A 21,579-nucleotide genomic window follows, 5' to 3' on the forward strand; every position below is an offset into this window, starting at 1 on the left:
TAAAATATCACAGCACCCTGCCTCAGTACTCCTCCACAGAGCCCTGCCCCTGATGCAAACAGTGGGCTGGCTCTTGGGAGGAGTTCTGCAATTGTCAAAATACCTGGATGGGTGGGTGTCAGTGTGGAGGAGCGGGTGTTCCCTGGCAGGCTGTATTTGCACGCAGGCCGCCCTAGCATGTGTTGCTGAGCCTTCATGATTGAAAAGAACTGAAATCCAATGCGTTAAAGGGGCGGGCCAGGGGCATTAAGACTGGGGAGGAAAGAAATAGATGATGCTGGACATCCTCCAGCCAGAAATGAGGCAGGCTCTGTGTGACTTGCTGCAGCTTGTAATGCACACTGTGAGAAGCTCCCAGTGTGCAATGAAATCAGAAGAAGCCATTTCAGTGCAGGAGAGGAGCCGGTACAACTGTGCAAGACTGGAGGGAAGGCCGGAGTTGAGTGACCATGGTGCGGCTGCCATTTTTCTTGCAGCCAGTCTTCAACTTGCACATGTGTAGACAACCTGCAGAAAGACAGTTTGCTGCAGTGCTAACATACATATTCATTTTCAATTTGTATCAGGAGTAGGGCTGCAACAATTATTCGATTATGAGAATGGGAGGCGGAGAGACGTGGGGAGGCGGAGAGACGTGGGGAGGCGGAGAGACGTGGGGAGGCGGGAGAGGAGAGATTGTCTTAATGCAGCTAATCGATTAATTGAAAAAAATAATCTGTCAACTAATGGATTATGAAAATAATCGTTAGCGGCGGCCCTAATCAGGAGAGTTGGTGGTGGGAGACGGACGTTTTACTACATATTCAGTTCCATTATTATACATAACTGGGCTGAATAGTGTTTTCTCTTTATTTGCCCCGAGGTCTGTGTTCAGTATCACTGTTTTGTATGTATTGTTCAGGTAAATCTGTGAAGTATGAATGTCTTTCCTGGAATCGGTTTATTTACCAGCATTCTATGTGTGTTTGTTTCCAGGCTAGAAATCTACAGACGGGAGAGCTGGCCGCAGTGAAGATTATTAAACTGGAGCCTGGTGAGTAGTCTGTGCTGCGTTGCTCTACTGCATGCTTTTCCATTGAATGGTTAATGTGTCTCTCGGCGGAGTTTCATTATCCTGTGTCTTCAGCACGCTCGCGGTTTCCTCGCAGGAAGTGTTTAAACAGCTCTGAGACATCAATCTTGTGAAAGCGCCATGGGTTGGAATCCAAGTGCTTTCTTGCCTATAATTTGTTACCTACGACTGTCTTATTTTTTTTATTAACAGGCCTAATGGTCTAAATGTCGCAGATGGTAACCACATAGCATAGGGATAACTGGAGTTTAAAAAAAAAAAGTGCTTGTTTAGTAAATATACACTCACTGACCACTTTATTAGGTACACCTTGCTAGTATTGGGTTGGACCCCCTTTTGCCCTCAGAACTGCTTTAATTTTTCCTGGCATAGATTCAACAAGGTGTTGGAAACATTCCTTTAGAGATTTTGGTCCATATTGACATGATGGCATCACGGGCCCAAAGTGTGCCAAGAAAATATTCCCCACACCATTACACCAGCACCACCAGCCTGAACCGTTGATACAAGGCAGGATGGATCCATGCTTTCATGTTCATGACAAATTCTGACCCGACCATCCGAATGTCACAGCTGAAGTCGACTCGATCAGACCGGCAACGTTCTTCCAATCTTCTATTGTCCAATTATGGTGAGCCTGTGTGAATTGTAGCCTCCGTTTCCTGTTCTTAGCTGACAGGAGGGGCACCCGGTTTGGTGTTCTGCTGCTGTAGTCCATCTGAGTCAAGGTTCCATGTGTTGTGTGTTCAGAGATGCTCTCATGCATACCTTGGATGTAACGAGTGGTTTTTTGAGTTACTGTCGCGTTTCTATCATCTCAAACCAGTCTGCTCATTCTCCTCTGACCTCAACAAGGCATTTTCGTCCACACAACTGCTGCTCACTGGATATTTTCTCTTTATCGGACCATTCTCTGTGAGCCCGAGAGATTGCTGTGTGTGAAAATCCCAGTAGATCAGCAGTTTTTCAAATACTCAGACCAGCCCGTCTGTCATCAACAACCATGCTATGTTCAAAGTCACTTACATCCCCTTTTTTCCCCCCATTGTGATGCTCGGTTTGAACTCCAGCAGGTCGTCTTCACCACTTCTAGATGCCTAAATGCATTGAGTTGCTGCCATGTGATTGGATAATTAGCAATTTGTGAAAAATAAAGACACAGGTCCTTCAAGTTCAACCTTTGTGATTGTATATGAGTCTCTGTGTGTTCCGGTCATAAGAGTACCCCTGTATGTTATGGGCTCTAATGATTTTTGAATGATTCAATACTTTCTTCTGATACCACTGTTTGTAGAAGAGAGTTCCAAGAACAGTCTCTGTAGGTCCAGGCCATGCATCGCATTGTTTATATTCAGGCCTGCTGTGTCTGTACTGTGGTTGCAAACCATAATTGACAGCAAGGAAGTTTTCTGCTTTCACTTTCTTGTTTGATTCAATGTCTTCTGTTCCTGGAATTATAAAAATAATTTCTTTACTGCTCTGCACTCATGTCATCACTAAAGACCACAGACTGCTAGATCAGACAGCCATGTATAGGTTTAACTAAGCCTTGCCAGGTCTGCATCTAATTTTATTACTGACATGGCATTGTGGAAATAACTTCTATAGCAGGGTGGACAAATTATATTGGGGTTCTGAATCCAGTCTGTCAAACCCAGGAGCCAGCAGGGTTTTTTTTTTTAGGAGCCAGCTCCATTGACAACAACTTGAGAAAACCTCAAAAGTCGGCACCGGCTGTAATATTTAAGGAGCATTGGCTTACCTGGCTCCTTGAATTTGTCCAGCCCTGTTCTATAGGGATCACTTCTGTCTTCCTTCAGATCTGGTCAACAGACATGTTCTCTCTACACTGTAGCTATGCTTGTGCATGAGGTGTCTGCATAATATAGTTGTATGCTGCTGTACAACTAGGTTGCAATCCACAGTGTTTTCATGATTGTAAAGCAGCATAAAAACCTAATCTATGACTCCTGGCAGTGAGAACATTGACCCAAACAGGTATGTTAAGTGGACATCTTCCTTGTTCTCATTCCTAGTCAGGTGACTGCAAACAAGGCAATGTTTACACTGGGCCGGGCATGTGATGATAGCTTTCTAAGCACAGGGAAAATGTTGGCTGTAATATGTTTATATTTTTATATTACTTGGTATCGTTCTTTAATCACTCAATTTCCAAAGTCCCTGCACTTCCTTAAGTTCACAGCTGTACAACACCCTTCATTCACTAAAATTGTTTAAATGAATGAAGGATGTTACGATATGCACCTGTAAGGTCAAAGAAGAATCTAACATACACTATATTGCCGAAAGTATTGGGACGCCTGGCTTTACACGCACATTAACTTTAATGGCATCCCAGTCTTAGTCCGTAGTGTTCAATATTGAGTTGGCTCCGCCCTTTGCCGCTATGACATCTTCAACTCTTCTGGGAAGGCGTCCACAAGGTTTAGGAGTGTGTCTATGGGAATGTTGGACCATTTGTGAGGTCCGGTACTGATGTTGGACGAGAAGGCCGGGCTCGCAGTCTCTGCTCTAATTCATCCCAAAGGTGTACCCACAAAGTTGGGAGCATGAAATTGTCCAAAATGTCTTGGTATGCTGATGCCTTAAGAGTTCCCTTCACTGGAACTAAGGGGCCAAGCCCATCCCCTGAAAAACAATCCCGCACCATAATCCCCCTCCACCAAACTTTACACTTGGCACAATGCAGTCAGGCAAGTACCGTTCTCCTGGCAACCGCCAAACCCAGACACGTCCATCGGATTGCCAGACAGAAGTGCGATTCGTGACTCCAGAGAACACGTCTCCACTTCTCTAGAGTCCACTGGCGGCGTGCTTTACACCAAGGCATCCCACGCTTTGCATTGCGCTTGGTGATGTAAGGCTTGGATGCAGCTGCTCGGCCATGGAAACCCATTCCATGAAGCTCTCTATGCACTGTTGTTGTGCCAATCTGAAGGACACACGAAGTTTGGAGGTCTGTAGCTATTGACTCTGCAGACAGTTGGCAACTTCTGTGCACTTCAGCATGCACTGACCGCGCTCTGTCATTTCACGTGGCCTACCCCTTTGTGGCTGAGTTGCTGTTGTTCCCAGTTGCTTCCACTTTGTTATAACACCACTAACAGGTGATCGTGGAATATTTTTAGTAGCAAAGAAATTTCACGGAACGCCTGAATCCAGTGATTTTGGAGGGGCATCCCAATACTTTTGGCAATATAGTGTATGTCCTGTGCTCCATCTCTTTGTTGTTTGAAGTGCAGGTGATTCCAGGGAAGGGTACTGTGAATACTACATCATATGAGGACATTTTAGATAATTGAGCTCTTCCAATCTTGTAACAATTTAGTGAAGACCATTTTATGTCCCACAACTGTGCCCCTGTGTACAAAGTAGGGATGCACCGATACTGAGTATTTGGGCGAGTACGAGTACTGGCCCAAATACTCCGATACTTACCTCCAATACCGGAACATCTGGACAGAGGGAGATCTACCTCTGACCGACAGTGCTGAGTGAGTGTGGAGCCGGGTTCCTTTCCAATCAGGAAGCCGGGAGGTGGGTTATGACCCGCTTTCCGGGTTCCTGATTAGCTAGGAAGCTGGCTTCATTTGTTGCTAGGCAGCTTGGCTTCCTAACCAACCAGAAACCCGGGCGACATGTAATGACCCGCCTCCCAGCATCATGACTGGCTAGACAGCCCCGGCAAGTTAAAGCCGGTTCTTTCGCTAGAACCCCCAGCTTCACAGGCAATCAGGAAGCCGAGCGACGGGTCATGATCTGCCCCCCGACTTCCTGATAATCGGGGTACTGGTATAGGCGGGTACCGAAAAAAATATATCAGTACTCGATACCGAAAAAACTGTATTTGTGCATCCCTAGTACAAAGCTAGCTCCATAAAGACTTGGTTTGATGAGTTTGGTGTGGAGGAACTCAAGTTGCCTTGACAGATCCCTGACCTCAACCCTGCTGAACCCCGATTGTGAGCCAAGTCGCCTCGTCCATTTCAGTACCTGACATCACACATTGGCTGAGTAGGCACAATATTTTGCGTAAAGCCTTTCCCGGCAGAGTGGAGGCTGGTGTAACCTCAGAGTGGCAACTTCATATTAATGCCTATGGTTTTGGAATGTGGAAGTTCAGTAATTTCATATAGGTGTGGTCGGGTGTCCACAGACTTTTTGGCTATATATCATATTGTAAGCTCATCAAAAAACAAAAACCGGAAAACTCAGTTACTTGATCTCTCTAAGAAGAAAGGCTCTCTGCCTCCGTGACAGGGGAGGGGCTGGATTCCCCCCTCCCCGCTCCGACCCGCCAGCGCTGACTGGCAGAATGGACAGGGGAGGGGGCGGGGACAGCTAGATAGGCAGAGCCAGCTGTCACTCACGCAGCTGGGCGGATCCAGACATAATTGTCGGGATCCGCTTCAGCTGCGGCGTCTCAGTATCCCGCGAGCAGTGGCTCGCGGTATACTGTGGCGTCTCAATATACCGAGATCTGTAGCTCACGGTATACTGAGCCTAGGGTGACGGGAGGACGCTAGGTCGTGTCCTCCCGTTACCCTAAGGAGAACTATGGGGAAAAGCCTTAACCCCATAGTTCTCCTTTAACAGTAACTACTCAAGTAATAGCAGGCTTCATTAAAGAGGTTTATTCAGCTCCCGTCTGGTGCCCAGTCATGTGACTGATGGTGAAGCATAGGTCACGTTGCTGCGGGCAGTGCCACTTGGCATTTTCTGTATACTGATACTTTTATTTATTTTTCTTTCTAGCTTCCTCTTTGAAATTGAAAAAAACCCTGAAACTGGTTTGTGAGCTGATCAGTGGAGTGTGTTGTGTAGTTGAGTGTTTGTACTTTCACCACAGTCCCCTGTGTAAGAATGGTCACCTGTGTGTGTATAGTCAGGAAGGCAGCTGATTGTTATGTGCTGCACCCATCAGTGGATGAGTTTAAATCAAGTAGTTTTCCTGTTTCTTATATGTATCGGCCGGTTTTTATGGTAGATGGTTCCTAACTAAACAACCCGCCATTGGTGTTGGGTAGAGTTGAGCTGCCTTACTAAATAGAAAGATTGTACCTGTGTGCTCCTGTAACATGAGCCAGATCACCCCTTAGGCAGGAGCTTAGGGCCCGGTGGATATCCAGGGTCCCCAGCTATGACCTTTGTGCCCAGCTATGACCTTTGTGCCCAGCTATGATTTTTGTGCCCAGCTATGACCTTCATGCCCAGCTATGACCTTCATGCCCCTGCAGTAAAACAGAGAGAGAGAGCTCAATTGGCCAAAGCTGTGCACCTACCTGCCTCTTTACAAGGGAGCATGTACTTGGTGTTGATGCCAGTACAGTCAATGCAGTTGAGGCAACCTCTCTGTGGTTGTTGCTGTCTTTATTGGCCCAATCCTGGCTCTACGCATCACACTTGTTTACTTATATTTCTTCTTTTTTTTAAACTTTATTTGGAGTGTACAAAGTGTACATTCCATTCAGGTACCCACACAGCAACGTGGTGGCCAGTGAAAAAATGCAGGCTGTCTACGTTTTTTCACACCGCACATCATACCCATGCTATGGTGTGAACAGGGCACATGTTTTCTATGTGCCATAGCAGTGACTGGCGTTGTTCAGCAGTCATTGCTGCAAACTCCTCCGGGTTGTCCCATGCTTTTTTTTTGCACATGAACAGACAAAATCATATTCATTCCTATGGACAGGCTGTCTATTGTTAGGGCGGTTAAGATAAACAGCCTCTTGGGATTGTTCTCACAGATGAAGGAGCGATCCGGGCCAGGAAAATTTGCAGCGATGGCTTTGCTGCTCTCATTGGGCTTCACTTACAACCCCCATGTTTAAAGGAGCCAGGATAAAAGGCGTTCTGTGAATGGACGGGGGGAGAGGAGGGGCGGGCGAATGACACTACTGCGAGCCGCAGCGCTCATGTCCACAGCAGGCCAGAGCTATAAGGGAGCTGTAGTATCTGATGCACACAAAAGCATTTCTCTTTGAGGACATAGCAGCGTTTCATCAATATAATACACAGGGTAGGTATCTAGTATACACACCTGAAATGTAAAAATTTACCTGGAGTTTTACTTTAAAGGAAAACTATGAGGTGAGTGATTTACATTCATCCTCATAGTTCGAGCCGACGTGTGACAATGACACTATCACACGTCAGCTCAATAGATGGGGAAGTGAGCGCACACATACAGTCGCTCGCTCTCTTCCCGGTCATCTCCCTGCAGAGAGCGGTGACCATCAGTCACCGCTCGCCTCAAGGGATTCCCTCCTCCCCTCTCCGATCCCCCAGTGCTGAGTGGAGGAACGGACAGAGGAGGGGGCGGGTTCAGCTGACTCTGCCTCTAGATAGGCAGAGCCAGCTGTCAATCAGCCAGCTGGGTGGTTCTTGACAGTATTGTCGGGATCCGTCACAGCTGCGGCGCTCTCAGTATATAGCGAGCTTAATACTGAGCTTTTGGTCACGCGAGGACGTTAGTATATGTCCTCCCGTGACCCTAAAGAGAACCATGGGATCAAAAGGTTACAGCTGACTAAGAGCAGTTTGGAAAGATGGCACCCTCATGTATCCATGGGACAGGAAGTGAAGGTAAATATCCCCAATAGGAAACATGTGGCAAAATAATCACTTTACTCAGGTTTTAACCATTTCCTTCTCTATCTATAAGTAAAGTTTGGAGTTTGGGCTTTAAACGTACTTGGAGAGGAGTATAGTTTCCTGGAGTAGTTGTCAAATCTTTCCCAGGCAAAAAGAGGTAAACGACCCATGTGCCCCCCCCCCCCAATATGAGTTCCTCTACACTAGAGAATGGTTAGTTACGTGAACTAGTGCTATTTTTATAGCCATGTGTGAAGGGTATCGGATGACCTTCACCTCCTTCTTTATTGTGATCAGTAGACAATGGGTACAAAGTCAGAAAATCACAGCCAACGCATAATTTGGTTGCATCCACACAATTTACTTAGGTGTTTCCAGTGTCCCCTTCTACCACTGTGTCCAAGAATGTTTCCTGCAAACACGTGAATCGCAGTAAGCCATATGCCTCGGCCTCTTGTGTCATGTCTTGTTTTCCAGGATGTGTTGTGTGTAAATGTGTACAGGGTGTATCCGCACTGATCCGGACGTGTCTTTTGTGGACAATAGGTAGACTGGTATCACTGTAAGGCTCTGGCGGTTTCATGTAACCAGTGAACATCACCGCATGACATCACCATCTTCCACCCTGCTGGCAGGATGACAGAGCCTGACTATATAGCCAGGAGGCTTCAAATTCCACACAAATTTGTATTTGTCCTCTTTGATTTCTGTCTTTCCCTTCTTCCACTTATTTTCACAGTGTGCCTTTTTCTTGCTGTGCTCTGTGTATGTTTTCCTGCTGCTCTTTGCACCATAGTGAAGTCAATGTGTAATCCTCTTCTGATGCTTCATTAGTTCTGTGTTGTCGTTCTCCCTTATTCATTGGCATTTTTTCCCTTTTAGCAAGCGCTGTGTGTTCTGTCACCCGCTCCTTATAGCTGTGCATTTTCCATCTGCACATTCTTTCTCCCTGCTCTTCAGTACTGTGCATTGTTTCTTCCTGCTCTCCCACACATGAAGGAAGTGCGCTTTTTTCTCCCTGTTTTACTATGCATTCCTCCTCCTTACTCTGTTGTGCTGTGCATTCCCCCTCCCTGCTCTTTACCTCCTTCCCCCCCCTCCCCCTCCCCCCCATGCTGTGCATTCTTCATCCCTGCTCTTTACCTCCTTCCCCCCCCTCCCCCTCCCCCCCATGCTGTGCATTCTTCATCCCTGCTCTTTACCTCCTTCCCCCCCCTCCCCCTCCCCCCCATGCTGTGCATTCTTCATCCCTGCTCTTTACCTCCTTCCCCCCCCTCCCCCTCCCCCCCATGCTGTGCATTCTTCATCCCTGCTCTTTACCTCCTTCCCCCCCCTCCCCCTCCCCCCCATGCTGTGCATTCTTCATCCCTGCTCTTTACCTCCTTCCCCCCCCTCCCCCTCCCCCCCATGCTGTGCATTCTTCATCCCTGCTCTTTACCTCCTTCCCCCCCCTCCCCCTCCCCCCCATGCTGTGCATTCTTCATCCCTGCCCTTTACCTCCTTACTCTGTTGTGCTATGCATTCCTCCTCCCTGCTCTTTACCTCCTTTATTCTGTTGTGCTATGCATTCCTCCTCCTTACACTGTTGTGCTGTGCATTCCCCCTCCCTGCTCTTTACCTCCTTGCCCCCCCATGCTGTGCATTCTTCATCCCTGCTCTTTACCTCCTTACTCTGTTGTGCTATGCATTCCCCCTCCCTGCTCTTTACCTCATACTCTGTTGGACTGTGCATTCTTCCTCCCTACTCTTTACCTCCTTGCCCTCCCATGCCGTGCATTCTTCATCCCTGCTCTTTTCCTCCTTACTCTGTTTTGCTGTGCATTCTTTCTCACTGCCCTCCCATGCTGTGCATTCTTCCTCTCTGTTTGCTACACATTATTCCTCCCTACTATCCGATGCCATACACTCCTCTCGTGCTGTGATTTCTTCCTCTCTGATCTTCCATGCTGCTGCCCGGTCTGCCTCCCTGCCCTTACTTGCTGCCCGGTCTTCCTCCCTGCTCTGACTTGCTGCCCGGTCTTCCTCCCTGCTCTCACTTGCTGCCCTGTGACAGTTTCTCTCCTCCCCGCTGGACACAAAGCGGCGCCCAGCGGAGAGGAGAGAAAGGACGTATGCACCCTTGTATCGGCCAGAAAATGGCACTTTAGGCATTTATACCAAAACTGCCATTTTGAGCCGATGTTTCGGCGGCCGATATATATATCGGTGCATCCCTAATTAGTGGCATAAAACATCGCAACATGAACACTGCACACGTGCAAACCGTTCTTTCGATCTGCAAAATTTGGTGAGCAAGTATTGCTAACAAACGATAATCACAGCAGCACAGTGGCGTAGGGGTTAGCACTTCTGCCGCGCAGCATTTGGGGTCCCTGGTTCAAATCCCGGCCAGGTCACTATCTGCAGGGAGTTTGTATGTTCTCCCTGTGCTTGTGTTGGTTTCCTCCCACACTCCAAAGACATGCTGGAAGGTTAATTGGCTCCTGTCTAAATTGTCCTGTCTAAATGTATGCATGTGAGATAGGGACCTTAGATTGTAAGCTCCTTGAGGGCAGGGAGTGATGTGAATGGGCTGCATAAGTTGCCGGCGCTATAAGAATACCTGTAATAAATAAATAAAAATAATCTAAATCTACAAAGGTCTGTGCTTGATGGGCTGTTTGAGCTAGAAGAGAGAGAGGGGGGTGCGGCCCGCACCCGGGTGACACCAAATTATTTTTTGGTGTCACCCCCCCTCTGAAAAGTCGGGCACTCGGTCATGGACTGAACGCTCAACAGTATCAGGGGAGAGGAGGGGACCCAACGGCATACCTTATCCCGCCGGGTGACTGTCCCCTCCTCTCTCTGCCGGCATCCATTACCAAGATGGCCGCCGGCAGGTATCAGAAGACTGCCGCGCGTGCGCGATGACGTCTCGGTTACCGCTCCGGGTGTCACCCACCCTCGGGACGACGCCCCTGCAGGTATCCACTCAGATATTGAATGTTGAACTAGAATGGACTATGCATTGCAGACATATGAAGGACTCGTCGGGCACCTACATGTTGGCCTTTATTTGATCAGATTATTTGGCCCTTCACACACGTTAGGGTTGCACCGATACCAAGTACCATGCTCGGTGCAAGTACAGATACGTTTCCAGCTCCAAGACTAGACTAGAGAAAAACTCCAAAGTTAGGAGGCCGCTGTCATTTGTAAGGAGCACACGGAGCTCCCGGGATTTGTACATCTCTGTTTTAATGTATGATTTTGTTTTTACAAATATATATATATAAGTAATGCACTGATACCATTTTTGCAAGTACGAGTACTGATACATTTTTGTTTATTGTCATGTGACAGTTTTTCTGAAACAATACAGACTAATGATTTCAGGACAGTGGTGGAGCGCCAGAGCCCGGTCCCAGCTGCAACCCTGGTAGTTCTCATGAAAATGCCAAGTATCGGCGTTGGTACTCAAAGTATCGGTGCATCCCTGACACACGTGCTGAAGCCAACTACTTTACTGTTATTGTGGATGGACGAATCTCTTGTGGATTTCACAGCCAGAAACCAAGTAGCAGACCAAGCTGTCTGTAAAGCTGCCTCCGGGCTGCTTGACTCTATGAACTTTCGGGATGTCTGGCTCTTTGCAAGTCATTGAGGCTTATTTTGCCTCAGTAACATGCGTTGTCCTTTTTTATGCTCTTTGTGGCTGGGCCTCTTTACAGGAAGATCTTATGTTCCCATCCAGACAATGCCGCTCCCTGGCGTTGTCCTGGAATAGCAGGTGAAGCATCTCCTCCCAATCAGCACAGTTCGCTGGGCGTAGGACTCTCAGCTGTCAGAACCTATGTAAACAAATAATTTCATGGCACGTCCAGGCTTGTGTTCCTTGTATAGCCGCATTGCTGAGCGAACTTTAGTCTTTACTGGGAAAGCATGGCTCACTGAAGGGAATGGGGATGAGATGATACTTGTATGCACATGCTGAAAGCATCTTATTCTAATAATTTCTTAAAGGGCAAGTCCAGTTGTGGCTGAACCATCCTTACATCGGTTGGGATTTCCAGAAGTAGGCTTTTGTTCTGCCTGAGCCTTCAAATTTTAAAGAGGAACTTGAGGAAATCTAAAAATGAACCCTTGCATTGGGGATTCCCCTGCACTGCAAGAGTTGATTGTTCGTTTTGGTCTAGGGGGTATTATAAAGAAAATCTATTCGCCTGATCCTCCCTTGGCTGCTGGATCGGTCCACGCAGCCTCTTCTCCCCCTGGGCTCCAGAAGTCTAAGAACCCATGACAGCATCGCGTCTAATGCAGCTGCATTAGACGTGAGGATGCCGAGGGAAATTCCACTGCTAGAACCGAGGGGAATAGAGGCGAGCACTGACTTCCGCACGACCGGGAATCAGGTGAGTATAGCTGCTTTATTCCGGCCTCTAGAGAAAAACGAGCACTAAAGGACAACTATGAGGCAGAGAGCCGCGACTGTCAGTCATCACTCCCCGCAGGGATTCACCCCTCTCCGATCCTCCAGCGCTGACTGGCCGGGAAGTCGGCTGGGTGCTGATTGGCAGGGAAGTTGGGCTACTCAGCCAATCAGCATGGAACCGGCTTCCCAGCCAATCAGGGAGGCGGGGTCATTACTCGCCACCTAGCATCCTAATCACATGGGAAACTGGCTCCATGTTCCCCTACAGTACTACCAGTCAGAAGAAATCTTCCTCTGACGGGAAGTTCTGGTATCAGGGAAGGTATCTGAGCATTTGGGCGAGTACCAGTACTCCCCCAAATACTCTGCATCGGTGCATCCCTAGTGTAAATGTGATGAAAAGGCGCTTCCAGTTGTTCCGTTGACGGCATGATCCTTCTAGTGGACAACCTGTTTATAACAGCAGAGTGTGTTCCACCTGTGTGTGTGGATGACAGGGACTCTTTATGGTAGCAGTTTATTGTTGTGGTGTGTAGTATTATTGTTGTGGTGTGTAGTAGTATTATTGTTGTGGTGTGTAGTATCATTGTTGTGTGTTGTCTTCAGTTGCTACATTGTTCCGCTCTTTCATTTCAGGTGATGATTTCTCCTTAATCCAGCAAGAGATCTATATGGTGAAGGAATGTAAACAGATCAATATTGTGGCTTACTTCGGCAGCTATCTCTGGTACGGTGCAAACCTCTATACCCATTAATGTTTTAGGGCTTGAGTTCTCATTTACTGCAAAAGGAAAAGCTGGTAATGTGTATATACAACAAAAACTTTTCTTTTTAGTTTTAGGGAAGGGTTAAACCCATGTTTTGTGTAATTCGCACAGTGTATGGGGCTTGTCTGCTCCCTTTCAGCCGGCATTCCTCCCATCAGCTAATCGAAACAGCCGGCTGGAAAATCTCTGTGCGATCAGAGATTTTCATATCAGCCAATCAGCTGACAGGTGCTGGCAGCAAAGAATACAAGGCCGGTGTTCTATCAAAGATTGTGACTGGGTTGGAATGTGTGACCGGTCACGTGGTCACACATTTTAGCGTAATCACGCTCACTTTTTCGGTGGTGGAATATGTGACCGGCAAAAGGTAAAGAATTCCAACGCTTGGTCAGCTGTTCCGGGGCAGATCGACATCACAGATGGTATGTGCAGGAGAAACGATATGCCCTGGAACAGCTGACAAAGTGTTGGAATTCTTTACCTTTTGCCGGTCACATATTCCACCACCGAAAAAGTGGGCGTGATTACGTTAAAATGTGTGACCACGTCACCGGTCACACATTTTAATGCAGTCACAAACTTGGATAGAACACCGGCAATTATCTAGAAGTATGTGTTTGTAGATTGTCATTACTAAACATTTCTAAAGGTGTTTTTGTTGCTGTTTTTTTAAAGATATGACTAAAGGGCCGTTTTAACCCTTGCAGTGCAGGGGAAGCCCGACTGCAAGGGTTATGATTTTATATGCCTGGAGTTCTTCTTTAAGCCAGACATTTCTTGCACTGGGCACAACTTTAGGACATGCCCAACCTTTTTTCTTAGCTTGTTCCTACAAATATATACTGCTGGAGCTTTGATGTGGTCTCCTATAGTGTTCACTCTGGTTAACACCACAAATTTAGAAGAAAAGGAACATAATGAATACCTGTCATCATTTTCTCCTGTTAAAGAGCGAGGCAAGGCATCAAACTTGTCACGCCGTCTGCTAATAATTTTGTATGCTTGTGGTTAAGGCTGGACCTCCGCCGTGCTAAATGGCTCATCTAAAGTAAAATTCTTTGCAGATAATAATCTCCAATCTGTCTCGTTTGCATTGCAGCCGGGAGAAGCTATGGATCTGTATGGAGTTCTGTGGTGGGGGATCCCTGCAGGACATCTACCATGGTAAGGCACCATCTGGGGTTACAAGCAGTGTTTAGTGAATGTTACAGTAGAGATCTTGTTCACACTAGATGTGTCATTCATTTTGCATCATTTTCTAGCACAGACTTAATACATACAAGAAATTCCACTGTTTATTTGTAGAACCCGCTCACACCAACATGGTGCACTGATATACACCAGCTAAAAAGCCTGACTCCTGCAGTGAAATGAACGCTGAACTGCAATTTGTCATTTATTAGAGCTGTGGTTCTCTACCTCAGGACCCACATTTGTCCTTGGTCATCAAGTCGCAACCCAAGTTGCACTGCAAAGGAATTCATGGCATTGCGGTACCACGCATTCCGATATGGGCAATAGAAATGTTGGTGGTAGTTGCGTTTGAGGTGCCATTCAAATGAATGGCAATGCGCCTCTTACACCAGAATGCTTGGTAGGTGCAATTGTGTGGTACAGTGCGTTAATCGCACAGGACTGTGTGATTAACGCACTGTACTAGGGTGAATGGGCCCCCAAAACACTGACACACACCCACCACAGACACAATCTGACACACTCAGACATTCTCTCACACTAATATGCATTCAAAAAATGTTTTCATGTTTTTGTTTTTTAATCCACCCAGTCTCTCTATCTTACGAGAACTGGAGTGGTTCCTCAATATGAGGTCCAGTGTGTACTGCTGTGCTGTGATTGAGCTCTATCCATATGTGCATCCACTTGTACAACTCCCATGCACACCATGTAGAGGTGCCAGGAGCCAGAATGTGACATTATTCCGGTCCAGGCTCCTCTACAGGACACGTGGGGGAGCTATAGGCAATGCACTTATGGATGGCGTTCCCTCACAGCCATAGCCCTAGCCTACCCCACCTCTAGCTGACACTCGGCACCGGGCAGTATATTTTGAAATAGCTGGTCGGCATGAGAACTGACAGTGCTGTGCTAGGGGGAGGCTGAGGAGCCTCTCACCTAGAAAAGTGGAAGGCACGCAGGAACCCACTGAACACTAAGTCGTGACCCACTTTTGGGTCCTGACCCACCAGTTGAGAACCAAGATATTCGAGCATGCATTTTCAAGTTCATCTGATGTAAATGAGCCCAGAAGAAGTTGTTGTTCTGCATGGTTGGCTAAAATACAGTAAACAGGCAGCAAAGGCTCTCTGTGGTCACATGACCTAGGGAGCCTTGACATAAGCCAGTGTAAAGCTGGCCATACACCGTAACACTTTGTGGTGCCGACCCACTGCGAATCTCGGCTTTTCTGTTCAGCAAGAACCCGCTGCAACACACATCCATTGGCAGGTGCACTGTGCATGGCACCACATTGTACCGACGCATGTAACATGCATTTTGGTAATGCACACCTTACTGCAAATAGATGGCGTGATTGGCCCTTTAACAGATTGATCATGCGCACTGCATGTGCACCATTCTGCATTTTCTCCAAGAAAGGTAAATATTTCAGACCTTCTATTACACATTAATCATTGCCAGCAAGAATGTTAACATGGCTTCTCAATATTTGCATGCATGCCCATTTTAATTTTAGACGTGCTTTCAAACCAGTTCAGCAACTTCTTGTTTAATGAAATCACGTCGTTCAAATCACAGACTCTAAAGGTGCCCATACACCTTACGATTATCGTACGATAATCGTATGCGATCGACTTTTCGTACGACAATCGTAACGTGTGAATAGAGTGCCCGACCGATAGTACTGTACAATCGTACGACTTTTGACGGTCAAGCATGTTTGAAAACTTTGGTTGATCGTACGATGTTCGCATGGTTGGTGGCGTTTCCGTCCGTCAAATGTCGTACGATTAACACTGCGCATGCGCAAACGAAAATAATTGCGGTCAATTACCGCAAGTCGTCCAGGTGTTTTTTTCTAACTACCGCTGATTGAACCTTGCGATAATCGGGGCAGGATGGGGCCGTCGTACGAAAATCGTACGACGGTTCGATCATCGGACGAAAAGTTTAGTCCGATAATCGTAAGGTGTATGGGCACCTTAACACTTCCATAAATGTCTTTTTATTGACTTCCAACAAAGGTTAATGTCCGGCCAGGCAGCAATGCGTTCTTCTATTACATTGCCAGTGAAATTCTCCCAGATGGGCAGTCATGCATGATACAAAATAGCAGGAGCAGCCTTTCTGTTTGAGAATTCTTTATTTATTGTTACATATTCTCCAGCAGCTCTCGGTCACAGGACCCTGTTCTCCAGATGTTTTCAGTAAGTGAGAGTAGTTGATAATCTCAAAGGAAACCAATATTTTTCTTGTTTTGTAACTCTGATCTTTATTAAATTACATATTTGTAGAAATACAAATAAAACCTAAACCTGGAAACTAAAACAACGTATGTGGCTTTGGGCCCGTTCACACTGCGCCACAATGCAGTTCAAAGTTATTGGGCTCTAAATCTAAGTGCGGTTTTGGGCGTTTTTAATTGCGTTTCAGCGCTGAAACACAATTAAAAACTCCCAAAACCTTCCTTTTTGGAATCAGTGTGGAAACCGCACTGATCCGCAGCCGCGCTGGTATGAATGGGCTCTCAGTGAATTTTTTTTTTGCAGTGCATTGCACCCCATATGCAGCAGTTCGTCGCAGTGCTGCTACATTGTGGAGGTGTGTTTGGCGCATACCATACAAAATGACAGCGGTTTACCACGACATGATACTGTGATTTGTTCCTTATACAGGCATGGAATATATATTTAAAAAATGTACACAAATAGGGACTGTGCCTTGTGTGGCACATTATGGTCTCCTGAATCCGGGGACTGTGGTGCGGAATCGGCATCAAGACAATTCATAGGCATAGTCTTTGTGAATCGGACTGCCTGTGATCATTATTTTGGGCACATATGTGAAAGACTATTCAAATATATTTTTTATGTTGCATGAGAAATCTCATGCTTTCCACTCTTGCTCAGTAGCTTCCTATAAACATGATTGAGGCTTATGCCAGCGGTACATGTATGGAAAGTTGCTGCACCGGCATGGGCAGAGCACAGAAAGTTCTTGAATGAAGGATGTAAACACCATGGAAGACCTCTGCCATCAAGGAGAGAGGTGAGTGGGCACTTGGGACATTAGCTTAGGGTCACTGTGACTTAGTGGTTAGCACTTCTGCCTTGCAGTGCTGAGGTCTCTGGTTTGAATACTAACCAGGTATGGAGTTTGCATGCTCTTCCTGTGCTAGTGTGGGCATCCTCCAAAGCCATGCTGGTCCAAATGGGCCCTATGTGTCGATATGAGATAGTGAACTTGATTGTAAGCTCCCTGAGGGTAGTGCCTGATGTGAATGAATAGTATGTAAAGCATTGCATCAATTGTCAGGGTTATATGAATAACAAAAAATTAGCAGAAAAGTGGGGTTTTGAAAGCACCAGAATGACAACTCCAAACAACAATGAGTCATAAAAAATATAAATTTTAATAATGATAATTTAAAAAGAGGCTCATGGATATAGCCAATTAATAAAAAACAACCAGCTGAGTAGATAGATAAATCCCTATATGCCCACTCCCTTCACAAAAGCCTTCCATTCACAGTATAGATGTTTTTTTAGAAAGGACATGATTTGCATTTTGATTGGAAATTAATAAACATGATCAAGGTTAAATTCATTTGATGTCTAGAGTTGATAATACCATGGAAAAATAAGTCTAAAGACAATGCTAGGAGGATTTAGGAGTGGAGCAGATGTTTGCTCCACTAACACCGCCCTACATGCAGAGTATGACCATTTAAGGAAACCATGATTCAGATGTGATGATAATAAACATGATCTAGGTTCAACACATAGAGGTATAATACATGATCTAAGTTAAAGTAGATAAAGTCCAAAACATCATATTAGACGTAACATAAATAGTAATTATGTGGTCAAAGAATACTGTTGGGAGTGGAGGAGCAGTTTCAACATTTCGCGCGTCTCTGCGCTTCTTCAGGAAAGGGGAGTATCGGTTTACACAAGCTGGTATGTGTGTGTGTCCCCAAACGGGCCTATCCGGGCAGCGCAGCCATATGGTCTTCCCCAGTGAGCAGGAGAACCAAAGTGGGAACCAAAAAAGCCAATATTGAGCAGGAGGTGGGAGGTAGGCAATACAATGGAAGCCTTAAATGAAAGACGTATCTTAGTCTCTTGGTTTGTCCTGAGGTATTTAAAACAGGAAAGGAGAAGCAGTTAGGAGAGACCGTCCCGTCTATCCCCCGAGAAAAACTATCCTCCAGAAGCCTCCCGGCCACCCACTTTCAAAACCCCACTTTTCTTCTAATTTTTTGTTAATTATTACCAGGGGTGCGGCACCTATTATCCAGATCCAGGCCAAAACCTCTTTACAATAGGGTTATATGAATGCCTGTAAGAGCGTCAAATGTATCCATTTCTCTTTACAGTTACTGGACCACTGTCCGAAAACCAAATCGCCTATATGTGTCGTGAGACCCTTCAGGTAACAAATGTTTAGCTTCATCCGTGGTATAAACTCTTTTTGTCTTTGTAAATTGAAATTATGGTATTTTTCCTTTTAATTAAGAACTTTACTTCATAAAATGGTGTTCGGGCAAGCAGGGCTACATGTAGAGTGGGGATGCCACTGCTCATTTATTACAAGTGATCTCGGCGCAGGGGTGAAAGAGTTTCGAGAAGAAGAGTTTGGAGAAGAGAACAATCTAGGCCACAATAGCTGATTTGGAAATATTCTCCAATTCAGAATACTTTCCAGTTGAGCGATGTTGTCCTAGATTGTTCATTTCTCCTGCCTTCTCCAAACTCTTCACCCTTCTGTGAATAGCCATATAGAAATTGTGTTTTGATGCTACATGAATTTGTTGCCTGTAGCAGACAAGAATGAAAGCCTAGTGACATATCTAACCGGCCTCAATACACCCAAACCTAATACAAAACAACAAACATTTCTTAAGCTGTGAAATACTTTTTAGGTTTTCAGTGTTCTCTTCTAACCTCAGATGCGAGCTGAGGAAGTGGTGACTGCAGCTAACAATTCTGGCCTGAGTCTTGTGAACCATCCAATGTACTGGGTTTTTTTTCTGTTGCATTTACATTCAGCATGTCTGTATTTAGTGTAGGAGACTATGTAAAAGCAAACATATGGCTGCAAATAATCTCTCACAGACCCTATATATCTGTATGTCTGAAGGTGCCCATATATTAGTGGTCCCCAAACTCAGGCCTGCAGGCCAGATGTGGCCCATTGCTTGGCCTACACCAGCACATGGGCATTATCCTTCCCTCTGAAACAAACAATGGGGCATTATATCTCCCCATGGAAACCAACGTGACACTATTCCTCCCACTGACCTTTTATGTGGCACTATTCCTCCCTCCGATAGCAATGATGGAGTACATTTTCTACCACTCCAACAATGGGTCACTATTACTCCCATGACACTAATGATGGGGCACAATTTCTCCCACTTACACTAATGATGGGGCACTATTCCTCTCATGACACCAATGCCGAGGTACAGTTCCTCAGACTGACACCAATGATGGGGCACAATTCCTCCCACTGGCACTAATGACGGGGCACAATTCCTCCCACTGGCACTAATGATGGAGGCACAATTCCTTCCACTGACACTAATGATGGAGGCACAATTCCTTCCACTGACACTAATGACGGAGGCACAATTCCTTCCACTGACACTAATGACGGAGCACAATTCCTTCCACTGACCACCCAGCCTGGGGCATTGTTAGCTCCCTCTGACCTCTGATTCTGTGGCATTTTGGCTTCCATTGGCCACAGTATAGCCCTCTTAAACCTAGAAGGCAGTGAATTGGCAAAACCTTTTTTTTTGTTTCTGATAAAATGGAGAGAGGTCAAACCTCTGTCAAGTTATTATTGAGGTCTAGGCGAGATTTCCCATAGTGTAATGTGTAGTCACCGAGACAGGAAGTATGAAATATCTATGGGGGGGCACAAACTATAATAAAACATTTTTTAAATTTTAATTCCTGTGAGGTCACTAAGATACAAAGTGAGGTAATGTCGTCACCTGAGACGCGGTGGTAAAATTCTGACCTTTCTTAGCACAAGCAAATAAACAATGTATTTGCTGGAGTTGTGTCATCTGGGTCATCCGCAGATGGTGTCACAGGGAGATGTGCTTGGACAGGTTGTAAATTCCCAATCTAGTTGCTGTGGCTTCCTCAAACCAAAAACCAGCGCTGTTTGTATATGCGGGGCACCTCCCTCACCTTTTCTCCAAAGTCTAAACATGAACAGTCACATCGTGTGAACATTTATTTTTAGGGAAGAGTCGGAAGCCTGAGGATAATGAGATTGTGCATGCAAGTCTGACTGCATTGATATGTCATGTGGCCAACTGAAGACTGGATCCAGGCTTTAGAAGGGGGTCAGGCTTACATGCATGATGTGGTCTGCCTCAGGGCAGAAGGTTTGACATAAGCAGATGCTTTGGCCATTTGAGACAAAACAACAGGTTTGCATTAAAACCCTCACATCATAAGCGGTATACTTGCCTTTCCTTCACACCCCCGCCACTTGTTCAGTGTTAGGAGCTGAAGGAAATAGCTTGATGGGTATGGAGGAGCATGTGGCAGCACTGGACCAATCAGTACTGTCATACGGGGAGCCCATAGCCCTGTGTAAGCTATGACTTAAACACTTATCGCATACAAAGGTGCTTCCTTTCGTCGTTCCCGGTTGGCTGAGCGGAGAGGCTTGGGAGCAAAAGGAAGGTTAGTATATATTGCTGGGGTTGGAGGAAATAAAGTAAACCTTTTTTTGCCCTGTTTGGATGCACTTTAAAGAGAACTAGTGAGCACTCCACAACCCTGAAAGCAGCTCTGGTTATTGTAAGTAGAAAGCAGTACACAGGCGGTAGGTGGCAGGAAATCGTAGGGAGATCAGTAGTCAATCGAACAGGTATTCCCACTTTTCTGATGACATGTAGCTGGCAGCATGTAGGGCTAATTCTAGATAAGGCCACAACAGGCAGATCAGGTGATTGACACCTCTTGTCTGTGTTGACAGTCCGCTCCTGAAAGTATTTGGCTGGTGGAATGTAATCCTTTCTTTTGTAGAAGACCTTTGCTCTTATGTCAATGCTGTTCTTTGATGACTCATTAAAATTTGCATTTTCTCATGTTGGTATTTGATTTCTTACATACAGGGTCTGGCATATTTGCACAGTAAGGGGAAAATGCACAGAGATATTAAGGTGAGTGTCGCGACTGTCCTAGGGAGTAAAATGTATGCAATTTTTTTTTTCTTTTTTAATTTCATGGTTTACATAGCGCTGGCAAAATAATCAGCTTTTTCCATGCTGTGAGTTCACATCAATCCCTACCCTTAAGGAGCTTGGGTCACCCATGCATTACATACACATACTAGACAGGAGCCAATGAGCTACTACTACTAGTATGTCTTTGCAGATAGTTACCTGGCTGGGATCCAAACTCAGGACCCCGGCACTACAAGGCAAAAGTGCTAACCATTAAGCCACCGTGTTGCCTAAACCGGCGGTCGCCAACCTCTTGGAA

General features: G+C 46.0%; 1 protein-coding gene across 1 annotated transcript in view; it reads left to right on the top strand.

The window, feature by feature from the left end:
* The window catches only part of MAP4K5 (mitogen-activated protein kinase kinase kinase kinase 5), a 96,282-nt gene that overhangs the window by 34,271 nt on the left and 40,432 nt on the right, over window positions 1–21,579 (top strand). Inside the window, exons 2-6 of the mRNA XM_018566242.1 lie at window positions 976–1,033; window positions 12,738–12,828; window positions 13,968–14,032; window positions 18,444–18,499; window positions 21,210–21,257. Of these exons, the coding sequence (XP_018421744.1) occupies window positions 976–1,033; window positions 12,738–12,828; window positions 13,968–14,032; window positions 18,444–18,499; window positions 21,210–21,257 (318 nt within the window). The remainder of the gene's footprint in view (window positions 1–975; window positions 1,034–12,737; window positions 12,829–13,967; window positions 14,033–18,443; window positions 18,500–21,209; window positions 21,258–21,579) is intronic.

The sequence above is a fragment of the Nanorana parkeri genome, unplaced genomic scaffold (genome assembly GCF_000935625.1).
Source record: "Nanorana parkeri isolate BGI_ZX_2015 unplaced genomic scaffold, ASM93562v1 scaffold928, whole genome shotgun sequence".
NCBI lineage: Eukaryota > Metazoa > Chordata > Amphibia > Anura > Dicroglossidae > Nanorana > Nanorana parkeri.